The 14,564-nt window shown below is 56.3% G+C and overlaps 1 protein-coding gene across 1 annotated transcript; it reads left to right on the top strand.

Annotated features, from left to right (window-relative positions):
• Window positions 1–397: 397 nt before the first annotated feature.
• LOC308261731 (zinc finger TRAF-type-containing protein 1) lies at window positions 398–10,527 on the top strand (the record flags this gene model as incomplete). Its single annotated transcript, XM_080693842.1, has 4 exons — window positions 398–757; window positions 7,578–7,816; window positions 8,466–8,677; window positions 10,136–10,527. 4 exons carry the CDS (start codon window positions 398–400, stop codon window positions 10,525–10,527), a joined length of 1,203 nt encoding a protein of 400 aa, XP_080549968.1.
• Between the last annotated feature and the right edge of the window lie 4,037 nt (window positions 10,528–14,564).

Raw genomic sequence — 14,564 nt, forward strand, 5'->3', positions numbered from 1 at the left:
GTGCGCCCCCACCTGCCACCTGGGCCCCGCCCCTCCCGTCTACCTAGTGCAGGGGCGGGCCCTCAAGCGCCCTCACGCTCCCATTGGCTCTGGCCGCGACGCCGGCTTACCTCTAGAGGTGCTCCCATTGGTCCCGGGCGGAGCCCACGTGACCTGGAGGACGAGGGGGCGGTGGCGCGGGGGGGCGCGCAGCGAAAACAAAGATGGCGGCCGCGCCGGGGTCGGTGGCCGCGGCGGCTGTGGGGCGACGCGCGGACCAGGCCCATTAAAGCGGCGGCGCGGCGAGCGGGCTGCGGGGGCGCGGCGGCGGCGGCAGGAGGCCGGCAGGCGCGCCACGCGCCCCTAACTTCCAGCCGGAGAGCGCGCCGGCACCCGCCCGTCGGGCCGGCCGGCCGCGATGTCCGGCGCCGAGGAGGCCGGCGGGGGCGTCCCGGCCGCGGGGCCCGCGGGCGCTGTGCCGGCCGGGGTCGGGGTCGGGGTCGGGGCCGGGCCGGGGGCGGCCGCGGGACCGGCGGCGGCCCTGGGCGAGGCGGCGGGGCCCGGGCTCCCGGACGAGGCGGGCCTGGCCGGCGCCCGGCAGCTGCAGGAGGCAGCCGGCGACCCCGACGCTCCGCCCAAGAAGCGGCTGCGGGCGGCCGAGGCGGCCGAGGCGGCGGCGGCGGCGGCGGCGGCGGGCAGCGGGAAGCTGGAGGAACGGCTGTATTCGGTGCTGTGCTGCACCGTATGCCTGGACCTGCCCAAGGCCTCCGTGTACCAGGTAGGGCCGGCGGCCCGGCCCGGCGCCGCGTCTCCTCGATCTGGGCCTGGAAGCCTGGTGCCGGCGGCTGGGACCCTGACCGCCTTCCGCGCCGGTGGGATCCGGGCGCCTGCCCGGAAGCTCCTCGTCTCCTCTCCCTACTCCAGTCCCCCTTTTACCATGCCTAATCCCTCTTTTGTCAACCTTAGTTTCTTCTCTGGTGCTCAGGTCGCGCCTCATTTCCAGGTTTCTCCTTGGTCCGCTTCTTGATACTTCTTATCCCCCCTCCGTATGATTCTGCTGAGGACATGGAACAGGTGTCCACATTCCCTGCCCCTCCTCGGTCCGCCCGGGTTGGGTGTAGAGGCCTCTGCTCCAGAGGCTCCTCTCTTCTGGCAGCCACACCCCCAAGCGTGTCCATTTACTTCTGAATTCTTTTGTACATCTTTTTTGCTTTCCCAAGCTCTGTCTTGATTCTGTGAAGAACGGGAAGGAGGGAGATATTGCTTCTTGCCCCTCCCCGAGTCTTGTCCCTCTTGCCCCCGTCAGGGTCTAGAGGAACCATCTGCAGCAGCTCTACAATCCAAGTACTTTGTCTAGCCTCAGCCCATCTCACCCATGCCAGGCCTGACTTCCGTGGCTGCCAGTGCTGCAGGAATTCTGTCTCCCCACTCCCAGTCGGAGGAAGGCCCATGCAGCGGCTAGGCTTTGGGGTCCCTGACCTCCGAGCTGTCTGAGGGGTATTTAGTCGTGGTGGATCCAACTGTCACCTCTCAGGTCACAGAGGGCAGACTATGGTTGAGGCCCAGAGTTAGTTTGCAGTGTCTGTCTGCTTACCTCTAGTCTCCACTCACTTCCCAGCCCCTTTGAGAAGCAAAACAGGTCTGTTATGAGCTCTCCTTGCACTTATAGGAGGTGGCTGGTGGACCCTAGTTTCCCTGGTTCTGTTAGACTAGGGGTGTGGGTGAGGGGGCCACTTTTGTAGTATGCAGCATAGAACTTGTCTGGGATACCATTTCCCCAATTTCTGGATTTCTTCTAAAGCCCTCCTGCTCTGGCCTGAGGTTTCTTGAGAGTATTCCGGTGTTCTGGATGGGGCATCCACCTTCCTGAGTGTCAGACCAGGGCCACCTGAGGAAATATTTTCCATGAATCTGGTTTCAGCACCAGCATTTACTATTCCCTTTGGGGGCATCGGGGCTTGTTCCCCCACTGCTCCTTTCTTCTTACCTGCAGCCTCTTGGTCCCTCATGCTGGAAGAGCTCTTCCTTTCCTGGGTTTGAGTGAAAGCCAAGCCAGTGGAAGGGGGTCCCCCAAAATTCAGGAGTACCCTTGTCTCCCCTCATGTGAATGGGCTGGAGCTGTACTTGGCATGGTAACAGGCCACACAGTATTGGCTCCTGGTCCATGCAGAGAACCACAGCTGTGCTTCTGGCCCGAGACTTGGGTGACCAGGTCCCTAAACCTGGCTGGTTCAACCCAGCCTGTTCTGTGCTAGAAGTAAGCCCTGGCCTGGGTCACCAGAGGCAAGGCAGTTGAACAGCTCTAACAGCAGGAAGGCAGGGTCCACCCTGATTGGAGCTCTGTCAGGCTGGAGCTGCTCAGCAGCTTCTCTGGAAGCTAACTGCTGAGGGAGGGGGGCCATGGGCCCTGACATGAAGCTGTGGGCTCTGCTGCCACCCCTCCACCCCACTTCAATTCTTCCCAGGAACACCTGGAGCAAAGATGTTTCCCGCTCATCTCCAGAGTCTGGAAGAAGTTCTACATAGAATGTGTGGTTGTGAGAGAGCCCTCAAGCCAGTGCTGGAACTTGCTTTGGCTGCTAACAGATTACTCTGTGAAGTCGGAAGGGGGCAGGGAAGGAAGGAAACTCCCAGTACCTGAATGCTGCCAGGGATGTCTTCCGTGGTGTTTGGCTGCTCGTGCTGTCCCCATGAAGGCACCGTTGCTTGAGACAAGCCTGGAGACCTGGGCTCTTGCCCAGTCTTCTCCCCAGAGGGTCTGGGGATGCACAGATGGCGTGGGCATGCCCCTGGTCAGAGCCCACTGCTGGGTACCACTGCATCTCAGCTCCTCTGTCTTTTGCTAGCCTTCTTTGGCGTCCCATATTAACTGTCTCTGGTGGGCCTGTGGGCCTGTTGCTCCTGCTGGCAACATTTTGCCTGACCCCAGCAGAGTACATGGCTTGGCATCCTGGGGTCTGGCTTAGCTACCTTGCCCTGGGGTGAGAGGAAGAGGCAGGGCGCTGGCTCTGTGATTTGTGCCTGGCCCTGGGCACAGGCCCCTATAGTTGACTGGGTGCATTGTAACTTGAGAGCATATCATCCAGCCTCCAGGTACCACCTGTTCTGCCAGAGAAGCTTTGGGTAGTGGCAAGAATAGATGTGGACCACATACACGGGCTTGATCATCATCTGATCTCAAGTTTGAACACTTGGACCTTCAGGCCCAGCTTCCCCATCAGCCATACCCATATGCCAGTGCATCACAGGCTGGGAAGCTTATTGAGTGTCAGACCAAGGCCCTCAAGCAAATGGTTCCTGCTGCTATAACTTGTGTCGTGCCAGGGCCACAGTAAGATACATGCTTTGATGTTCTCTGTGTGGGCGTTAGGTGTGTCCTGGGCAACTGGCCTGGCAAGGTCTGCAGTCACCTCCTGAGTCCCGGGCAGGCACCCAGGTGGATGGCAGGAGCACTGGAGGGGTAACAGGGATACCCACGCGGGAGTTTCTGGCCAGTCCAGACTGGGCAGAAGCATAGGCAGCTCGTGCTGGCAACCTGCTCTGGACTCAGCCCTGTGGCCCAAAGGCGATGTGACATGTCAGCACCTCTGCCCATGTAATGCTTTGTCATTTTAAGTTGCTTTGAGATCTAAGCAACATTTATTTATTTTTGAGTAAGAGCCACATTCTGCGGATTGTGGAGCCTTGCCTGAGTCCTGACATCGGGAGGGGAGATCTGACTCAGCTGGCTCAGACTTCAGCTCCAGCCGGGGTAGAAGGTCAAGTTGCTGCTCCTGCTTAATGTCTGTGTGGCCTCGGACAACAGGCTGGCCCTCCGGAGACCCATGCTTAACTAAGGAGTTAAGGAGGCTGAGTCGAGTGTGGGGGGCATGCCTTCAGGGTGCCACTGGGCCTGGTAAAGACTTGCTTATTGCCGGGTGTGGTGGTGCACGCTTGTAATCCCAGTACTTGGGAGGCTGAGACAGGAGGATTGCTCAGGTTCAAAGCCAGCCTCAGCTACTTAGTGAGACTCTGTTTCCAAATAAAGTAAAAATAGGTCTGGGAGTGTAGCGTGGGAGTAGAAAGCCCCTGGGTTCCATCCCTAGTACCACACACACAAAAAAAGACTTGTTTGTTTGCCAGATACTGTGGAAGATTCTGACTTCTGACCTCTACCTGGCTGAGCAGTATTTTGGAGTTAGTGCCCAAAGGGAAGCTCCTTGGCTTCCTTTTGGCACTTGATGGCCTCTGTTAAGGGCCTATGGGCCATACCTGCTGGGACAGGTTAGTGGGCTGTTCACATGGGCCTGGCTGCCATCTGTCCTTTAGTGGAAAGAGTGGGTCCTCAGGGTTTGAGAGGACAATGTGGTACCGGTTTGAAGGAAGTTGTAAAAGGCCAGCTGACCCCAGGGGTATGGAGCAGAAGTAGCTGTTCCCAGCCCTGCTTGGAAGTGCTGTGGTCCAGGCTGAGCCAGGAGAGATGCTGTTGCCTTCCGTTCAACCTAGTAGAACCTGGAAGCAACCCTGAGCTGGGCCCAGAGCCTTGTTCAGGGCCCAGGCAGCCTCTCACCAAGAGATACCCGTAGCTGTCCACATGGAGCAGTGTGGGGATAGCGGGCTCTGGGAGGCTTGGTGTTGGTCTTCTGCTGGGCTTCCTCATTGACTGGTGCTGCATGGCCGGCCTCACTTCTGAGGAGGTAACCTTCAGGGTTTTTTCCTGGAATATATGGCCATTCAATATTCTGCTGCGTCCCTCCCTGCCTTACAGAAGCAACAGCAGTCCTCAGCCCAGATAGCCTCAGACAGGTGAGGACTATGAGAGGACCTATGACCTGGACCCTGGCATCTCTCATGCCCCTATCCACGCCAGCTCCCAGTCCATTCCTCATGACTCCTTGGGATGGACAGGGTAGATCACTGTCTACAGCTCCCACATCTGGAGCTGGTGCTGGTCCTGCCTGGCCCCATTCATCCAGGTCCAGCCCAGTCATCCACTCCTACTCTGAGTGCGTGGTTTAATTTTCTTTATATATATATACTGAGGACTGAGCCCTGGGGGCGTTCTACCTCCAAGCTAAACCCACAACCCATTTTATATTTTGTTTTGTAACAGAGTCTTGCTAGGTTACTGAAGGTCTCCCTATGTTGCGGAGGCTGTCCATGAACCTGCTATTCTCCTGTCTCAGCCTCCCGAGTACTGGGGTTGCAAGCGTGCGCCACTGTACCCAGATCATGGTTTATTTCTTTTTCTTTTATTTATTGTGTGTGTCCGTGTGTGTGGTGCTGGGGATGGAACCCAGGGGCATTCTACCTCTGAGCTCTGAGTAGCTGAGGCTGGCTGCAAACCGTAATCCTCCTGTTTCAGCCTCCAAAGTACTGGGATTACAAGCGTGCGCCACCATGCCTGGCTGTGGTTTAATTTTTGTGTGTGTGGCACTGGGGATTGAACCCAGGGATATTCTACCTCTGAGCTAGACCTCTAGCCTAAGCCCAGTTTTGTGGGGGGGTTGTTTGTTTTTGTGTGTGTGTGATGCTGGGGGTTGAACCTGAGGGCATTCTGCTTCTGAGCTACCCCCAGCCCTATTTATTTTCTGTTTTGTTTTGTGGTACTAGGGATGGAACTCAGGGGCATTCTACTGTCAAGATACACCCCCAGCCCTATTTTTATTCTTTTTCAGGATGGAACCCAGAGGCATTTGACCTCCGAGCTACACCCCCTGCCCAATTTTTTATTCTTTATTTTGAAACAGGGTCTCACTGAGTTGCGGAGGGCCTCACTAAGTAGCTGAAGCTGTCCGCAAACCGCGATCTTCCGGTCTCAGCCTCCCAAATGCTGGGATTCCAAGCGTGCGCCACCATGCCTGGCTTCTATTTTTTATTCTTTTTTTTTTTTTTTTTTTTTGGTGGTACTGGGGTTCCTGGAAGCCCTTCTACCTCCGGGCTACACTCCCAGACCTATTTTTACATTTTTATTTGGAAACAGGGTCTCCTAAGCCAGCGCTCGCGGCTGGCTTCGAACCTGTGCGATCCTCCTGTCTCTGCCTCCCAAGCGTGGGGATTACAAGCATGCGCCACCACGCCTGGCTTTTTTTTTTTTTTTTTTTTTTTTTTTTTTGGTGGTACTGGGGTTCCTGGAAGCCCTTCTACCTCTGGTATACACTCCCACGGGCTACACTCCCAGACCTATTTTTAAACATTTTTATGTGGAAACAGAGTCTCTTAAGCCAGCAAAGCTGGCTCCGAACCAGCGCGATCCTCCTGTCTCCGCCTCCCAAGCGCGGGGATTACAAGCGTGCACCACCACGCCCAGCGTTTATTTTTTATTCTTTATTTTGAAACAGGGTCTCACTGAGTTGTAAAGGGCCTCACTAAGTAGCTAAAGCTGTCCGTGAACCACGATCCTCCGGTCTCAGCCTCTTAAATGCTGGGAATACAAACTTGTGCCAGCACTCTGGCTTGTTTTCTGTTTTGGAACAGGGTCTCACCAAGTTATAGAGAGCCTCACTAAGTTGCTAAGGCTGGTCCTGAACATGCAATTCTCCTATCACAGTCTCCTGGTACTAGTACTGGAATTACAGGTGTGTGCCACCACACCTGACTACCTTTGTGTGTATGTGTGTGTGTGTGTGTGTGTGTGTGTGTGTGTGTGTGTGTTTACTGGGGATTGAGCCCAGAGGCATTCTACCTCTGAGCTACACCCTCAGTCCTATTTTTGTTTTAATTTTGAAACAGGGTCTCACTAGGTCCATGAGGGTCTCATTACTTGAGGAGGCTGGCCTTGAACCTGTAGTCCTCCTGTCTCAGTCTTCCAAGTACTGGGATTACAGGTGTACACCACCGTGCTCAGCTCACCCTGTTTCTTGATGGCACCAAGCAGTGCTCAGGTATAGTTTGAACAAGTGTGAGATCCGGGAACGGAGTGAAGTAGCCGCCCTCCATCCACATGAGCAAGCTCCAGTGAGAGGAGCTGGCTTCTGCTGACCCAGCTCATACTAGCCTCGCTCAGCATCACGCTTACTGTAGCCTCCATCCCAGGCAGCTGAGCCTCCTGCCTGCCACAGCTGTGTAACCTCAGCTCTGGGGATGTAGCCCCAGTGGGTAGCCGCACGCAGCCTGGCTCTCGTGGATCTCCAGCAAGGGCTAGTAAGGAAGAGCAGGGCTGAGGTCAGCCCTGGGCCCTAGCTCCTGCATGGACAGTCTTTCCAAAAGCCAAGGAGTAAGCCTACCTTGGCATGGGGGAACAGTGTCCACTACCCCACCGGACAACTGCAGGCTAAGTGACCTGCCATTTCAGGCCAAGAGCCAGGCATTCTTACAGGATGAGGGTAAAGAAGGAGCCAGATTCTAAGCCCTGGTTGGCCAAATCGGTGACTACCAGTTTGGCCTGCTTCAGGGAAGAGGCAGGTCCCCTGCAACTTGGTAATGTCCTGCTCACTGCAGAGGTCAGGCTGGCTATGTCCTGGTACATCCCCCTAGGCAGCTGTGTTTGTTAAATGCCAGCATGACTATGGGGACCACTTTGTGCTCCTGGCCTGGCTAGAGCCGGCTGACAGGGCGGGCACGTAGGCATGTGCACGTCCGCAGGTCTGTGAGCTTCATCTCCCTTTCCTTCTTCGCAGTGTACTAACGGTCACTTGATGTGCGCTGGCTGTTTTATCCACCTACTAGCAGATGCCCGGCTGAAGGAGGAGCAGGCCACATGCCCCAACTGTCGCTGTGAAATCAGTAAGAGCCTCTGCTGCCGGAACCTGGCCGTGGAGAAAGCTGTGAGCGAGTTGCCCTCAGAGTGCGGCTTTTGCCTACGCCAGTTTCCCCGCTCCCTCCTGGAGAGGCACCAAAAAGAAGAATGCCAGGACAGGTAACTGTTGGGGCCAGTGGCTCCACCACATATGCGGGACCCGGGGCAGGGCTGAAAGCTCACCCTGGTGCATGCAAGTTCCTGTACAGGGTCATCTGTTGGACCCAGTGACAGCCCTACAGGCCCCTGGTAGGGTCCAGTATGGTGCTGTACTCAGTTGCTGTCTGGATCTGATGCTGCCTTGCAGGGTTCTTGGTAGCAGAGGGGTAACCCTTGGAGGGCACGGGAGCTCTGGGAGCTTGGTGAAAGGCTGCTCTGCTCCAGTCCATCCCCAGTTGGGAGACATAGCCACTGGCCAGCGAGGCCCTGGCATCAAGCCTCTCTGGAGTGAGACATAGTCAGTGGCCACTTATGGCCAAGCAGGAGATAGACACCACAGCTGTGGGTATAGGATGCATGCTTGCTCACGGCTCTGTCTTGCTTTTTTTCCTTCGTTCTTTCTCTTCTCTGTCTCCCTCCCTTTCACTCTTCCCGTTTTTCACACACTCATGCATACACTTAGGCATGTCAGGTACGTGTCTGCTCTGAGACTGTCTTGGTGGCTGAGCTCAGGGTTAAGTGCTTGCTGCGGGAAGAGGTTTGCGGCTGGGCAGAAGCTGTAGCCACCTGCTCCAGGAGCAGATGTGACCATTGTGTTCATCTCTTCTAGGGTGACCCAGTGCAAGTATAAGCGCATCGGCTGCCCTTGGCACGGCCCCTTCCATGAACTAACAGTGCATGAGGCTGCATGTGCCCACCCCACCAAAACAGGCAACGAGCTGATGGAGATACTGGATGAGATGGACCAGAGCCACCGCAAGGAGATGCAGCTCTACAACAGCATCTTCAGCCTACTCAGCTTTGAGAAGATTGGCTACACAGGTGAGGCGCCCCACCACCTGCTGCATGCCGCACAGGTGTGGGCTGGGGGCGAGTGCTGGGGCCAGCAGACTCTGGGCAGTGGGCACAAGCTGCGTCGGATGGCTGGGCTCGGGACAAGCTCCAGGTGGACAGGAGGACATCTCAGGGAAGACAGGTCAGGTCAGAGAATGAGCAGAGGAAGGGGCCCACAGGGCCCAGGCTGCACCTGCATGACTGTCACAGCAGCCCCTCCCACCTCTGTCCTTCCCACCCCAACCTACTACCCAGCAAGGTGGTGTCATACTGTGTGGAGCTGCACAAGGGGCTCTAACCAGAAAGTGGGGAGCTCAGGGCTGCCACTCATAGCTGGAGCAAGAGGAACCTCCGTCAGGTCAGGCCCTGCCTGCAGACCTCACTGAAGTGGCCGTGGGCCTCCAAGGCTGGTATGAAGCTGCCAGGGAGAGGGCTCCAGAGTGAGCCAGGGCACCGCTCAGCCTATAGAACAAGGAATGGATGCCCACAGATGAGCAGGACTGGGCCGAGGCCCACTGGATCTCATGGCTCCCAGGCCACTGCCACCACCTTTGAACATGTCGGGGACCAGGAATCAGGCCAGAGGCTGGTCCAGAGGACAGCAAGAAGCACCTGCTGACACTGGGGCCACTCAGACTCCATCACTCCACTGCACAGCCATGCCAGGCAACCAGCTCAGAGTGCCCGAGGCAGCCATCGGCAGCCAGTTGCGCCATGCTGCCTAACCTGGGCCTGGCGAGGTATGGGCCTAAGCAGGCCCCAGAGGCTGAGGGCCCAGGGGTCCCTGGTTAAGAACAGCCTCAGCTGACCTGACGGGCCCTGTGAGGTCTGGGTGGGCTGGACACGTGACTGCAGCGGTGGCCGGTTAGGAAGCCCACTCATGCAGGAAGGACTGGCTACCTGGGAGCCCACACCTTCACAGAGGGACTTGCTGGCCACAGCTGTGGGCTCACAAGAGGACTGCAAAGGCAGGTCTGCCTGCCGACTGACGGCCCCAGAGAAAGCCAGGCAGAGCCTGTGCATCGCAGCCCGACGGCCGAGGACGGGCGCCACCGCCTGCCTGTCTGCCGGCTCTGGCAGCTCTGTATCCGAACCAATAAAGTGCACTTGTTCTCAGAACTGCATCCTGTCTGTGTGTCTGCTTAACCGGCCTGCCGGGCTCCGGGCCGAGGGTGAAGAGGGCACCCGCGGTCCTCATGCTGGGGAGGCGCCTGGCCTCCTGTGGCCTCGGGGCACGCCAGCTAATTGGTGTTAATTCTGTTTGTAGTTGTTTTCCCCAAAGCTTGTGCGCCTCCATTTGCCATAATTGCGTTTGACTTGCCTTGTGACAAGCAGAGCTCGCTGTGTCCGGGTAAGTTGCCTTCCTCCCTGGTCAGGGAAGGCGCCACCACCCAGCTCTGCCCAACACTAATGGCTGGCTGTCTCTGGCCCTGTCTGTCTCCACAGAGGTCCAGTTCCGGCCATACCGCACAGATGACTTCATCACGCGCCTGTATTATGAGACGCCACGGTTCACAGTGCTGAACCAGACATGGGTCCTGAAGGCTCGTGTGAATGACTCAGAGCGCAACCCCAACCTGTCGTGCAAGCGCACACTTTCCTTCCAGCTCCTCCTCAAGAGCAAGGTCACAGCGCCCCTGGAGTGCTCCTTCCTGCTGCTCAAGGGCCCCTACGACGATGTGAGGATCAGTCCCGTCATCTACCACTTTGTCTTCACCAATGAGAGCAATGAGACGGACTACGTGCCGCTGCCCATCATCGACTCCGTGGAGTGCAACAAGCTGTTGGCTGCCAAGAACATCAACCTGCGGCTCTTCCTGTTCCAGATACAGAAGTAGGATGGGCCCGGGATGCCTGAGAAGCTGAGGGCCAAGGCCGGCACTGCCGTCCATCACCCCTGGCTTGGCCACGGCGTCACACAACCATCTGCTCATCTTAGCAAAAAAGGAGAACAGACAAAACCAAACACTGGGAAGGTCTGCATGCCTGGGCGACAGAGCCCACCTCCGGTTCCCTCTCACCCCACCTCCTTCCTGAGGGAGGCTGAGGCGGCTGACCATAGAGGACACAGTGCTCTGGCTCCCCAGGCTCAGGGATGGGCAGTGAGCGGGCCAGACCAGCAGCCCTGCCCTAGCACCCTCACAGCGAGGCGGCACTGCCTGTTCTGGTCCCGAGCCGGGCTAAGGGGCCCTTGCTGACTCAGACGGCATATTTGATTGCGATTAAAAAGGCAGCCTTGTTTCCTACTTTCTGTTTTGTTGGAGGGGAAAGTGTGGCTGTGAGGACCAAGTGGGGGCTTTGGTTTGGCCTGGGGGTCACTCTGCCTGCATCTTTGCATGCCACAAGAGAGACATGGAGAGAGACATTGCCTCCCCGCAGTGTGGCACAGGTCTCAGGACTGAGACCTGGACCTGGAGAGCCAGGAAAGGTCGGGCTCCCCACCACCCAGGTGCTCCTGGGGAGGCAAGACGTGGCCACCAGGGCCCAGCAGATGTTTTCGGAATGCAGGGTGAAATTCTGTCTTTTCCCAGGAAAAAAAAATTAAACTCTTTACAGGTTCTACTATAAGTCATACAGTTTTAGCAAGAGAGAATTCACTGGCTCAGGTCCCAGTGTCCTCAAACTGTGAAGGAAGCGGGCCACTGGCTGGGAGCCTGGCTGGATGAGGTCACAGAGGGCTACCACCATACTGCTCTCAGGGACCCACTACTGGGAACTACTGCACGAGAGGTGTGGGCAACGAGCGGCCTCCCTAGCCTCCCTTGGCAGTCCTTGGTACTCAGCACACAGGGCTGAGGGTGGGAAGCAGCCTTGCCTGCAGGAGCTGGACCCTGGTCCTTTCTTCCCCTGGCGCCCTGAGCTAGGGGGAAGAGTAGAATTTGCTCCCTTCAACCTTTGCTTGAGATGGGGCTCTTCTGTGATAGCTTTTCCTTGCTTTAATACCAAAGAACCGGTTTCCTCTTTCCTGGCCAGGCCACTGTGTGCCTCTGAGCAGCTCCCACCCTCCCTGCAGGCTGTCTGGGACTGGCCCCCCACTACTCTGTGTCCCCTAGGACTGAGGGGCCAGGAACTCTGGCTACTTTGGTACAGCACTTAGGCCAGGTGACCCCTGGGCCTTCTCTCACCAGACCCTCAGGCCTGAGAAATGGAGGAAAGGCCACAGGGTAGAGTGCAAGCCCCACCCATATTCATGAGCAGGGCTGGGTGCAAGGGCCAGGATGGTCCTCTGAATTGGTTCCCTCCAGGGCAGGCCTCCTTCCCCTCACAGGCTTGGGTTTCTCAGCTGTTTCTGAGGATCCTGTTTGAACTCCCATTCCCAGCTCAGGGCACAGGGCTTGGGGGAAATGCCTCCTGAGGAGCCTTCCCTCCTTAAAGTGGATGTGGCCAGGAAAGTTGGGAAGGCCATGCTTGGCTTTCTGCCTTCTAGAAAGACTCCACCCCAAACCCCAGCATATCCACAGGAGTAGTGGCCTCTGACTCAGGTACAGCCAGGTGACTCCCTACTCGGCAGATACCCAGTGCCTGCCCAGTGGACAAGTACCTCTGGAAGACAGGTCTGAATTCCAAGGTGACTGTGTGAGGGGGACGGTGGGCTGAACCTGTCACCTGCCTCTGGATCCGTGTGTAAGGCTGACTCAGCAGAGGGCCTGGCAGTCTCCTGGGTGGGACGAGGTAGGAGGCTTGTTCTCCATGCACACAGCCAAGCTAGGACAGGCAGGGGTAACGGATCTGTGTGCCTGTATGGCTGTGGGGCTGGGAAGGCATCAGGAGGAAGGAGGCCCCAGGCTGGCAGTCCTGCAACCTTGTTCCTCAGCACAGGGGCCAGCAGCCCTGTGTGTGGGATGGGGTGAGGGCAGTGGCATCTGGGAGGGCCCTCCCCTCTGGTTATCTTGTGCAGCAGGTGAGCGGTGCTGCCTAGGGAACCAGGCCACGATGGGGACCAGTGCCACGAACCTTGCACATCACCACTGTGGGCCCTTTATCACTGGGGCACCACATCTGCTGGCTTCTCCAGAATCCTGTGTCATCTTGTTTCAACCTCATCTGTCACCTCTGAGGACGGAGTGTCCAGCCCTGGTGGATGGGAGGCTTAGGGGAGCACAGGCCAAGCCAGGCCTCCCCTTCCTACCTATCCATCCCACTCCCTGTGAGTACCACATCTTCAGTTTGCCCAAAGTGAGACATTAATAAAAATAATTTTTAAAGACTGGAGTAAGATGTGTTTTTATGGATGTCAGAAATGACATACAGACTGGGTGTAGTGGCGCACGCTTGTAATCCCAGCATTCAGGAGGCTGAGACCAGAGGATCGTGGTTCACGGACAGCCTCAGCTACTTAGTGAGGCCCTCCGCAACTTAGTGAGACCCTGTTTCAAAATAAAGAATAAAAAATAGGACGGGGGTGTAGCTCGGAGGTCGAATACCCCTGGGTTCCATCCCCAAACCCACACACACAAAAAAAGAAATACATGTGTCACTTTTGTGGTCTGAATTTTTTGGATATTTCCTGTACATAACTGTAGTTTAAAAGAATACTCCAAACCATTGTTTTGTTTGTGTTTCCTTATCAAAAGACAGCCTTGGAGACCGGCATGGTGGTACATGCTTGTAATCCCAGCATTCAGGAGGCTGAGATGGGAGGATCGCGGTTCATGGACAGCCTCAGCTACTTAGTGAGGCCCTCTGCAACTCAGTGAGACCTGGTTTCAAAATAAATAACCAGGCATGGTGGCGCATGCTTGTAATCCCCGCGCTTAGGAGGCGGAGACAGGAGGATCGTGCTGGTTCGGAGCCAGCCGTGCTGGCTTAAGAGACCCTGTTTCCACGTTAAAAAAAAAAAAAAGTTAAAAAATAGGTCTGGGAGTATATCCTGTGGGAGTGTATCCCGGAGGTAGAAGGGCTTCCAGGAACCCCAGTTCCACAAAAAAAATAAAATAAAATAAAGAAATTAAAAATAGGGCAGGGGGTGTAGCTTGGAGGTTGAATGCCCCTGGGTTCCATCCCCAGACCCGCAAAAAAAAAAAAAAAAAAAAAAAAAAAGACAGCCTTGTGGGTGAGCCTTCTAGTCTCTGCCAGCCTCCCTTCACCCTTGGTCTGTGCACCCCCAGGCCTCCAGCCCTGCACAGCACCTCCAGCATGGTCAGTGGGGAAACAGCAGAGGAGAGCTGGGGCACTCTAAAGAGAGTAATAACCCTGTGGCTGGAAGGAAGGCACGTCAAGGTCTTCCCATAGGGCTGGCCTCTGCTTCCACATCTTTTTCCCTGTCCAACTGCCCCGCTCACTTCATCAGCCTGCCTTGGCTTCAGAGCTACATTCTGGGTGGGGAAGGGATTGGCAGTGCAAACCTCAGGACAGATGTTCTGCCCCTAATACCACCAGGCCCTGCGGGGAGCATGGCAGAGCGCCTTGCTATCCAGAATGAGGGACACCTGTGTCAGATTTCCCTTCTCTCCATTGTAGTCATGGACACAGCAAGTCCCAAACCAGCCCAATTCCAGCTCACACCAAGGCGCTGGCGGTCGTGTTTCATCAATCCAGCCCTGGTAGCCTTTGTGGGTTCATCCTTCACACCATTTTCTGCCCAACAGACCTCACTATCCATCCACAGGCTGGGAGCTTTACCTCATTCCATCCACTCTGATTACTATAGAAAATTAGCCCCATCTAGCCAGGAATGGAGGAGCATGTCTGTAATCCTAGCAATTCTGGAGGCTGAGGCAGGAAGATTGTAAACAAATTCAAGCCCAGCCTGGGCAATTTAGTAAGACCCTGTCAAAATAAAAAAGGGCTGAGAAGCCAGGCATGGCGGTGTACACTTATAATCCCAGTATTTGAGAGGCTATCACAGGAGGATCACAGGTTCATGGCTAGCCTA

The sequence above is a fragment of the Muscardinus avellanarius genome (assembly GCF_963383645.1).
Source record: "Muscardinus avellanarius genome assembly, chromosome: 4".
Lineage (NCBI taxonomy): Eukaryota > Metazoa > Chordata > Mammalia > Rodentia > Gliridae > Muscardinus > Muscardinus avellanarius.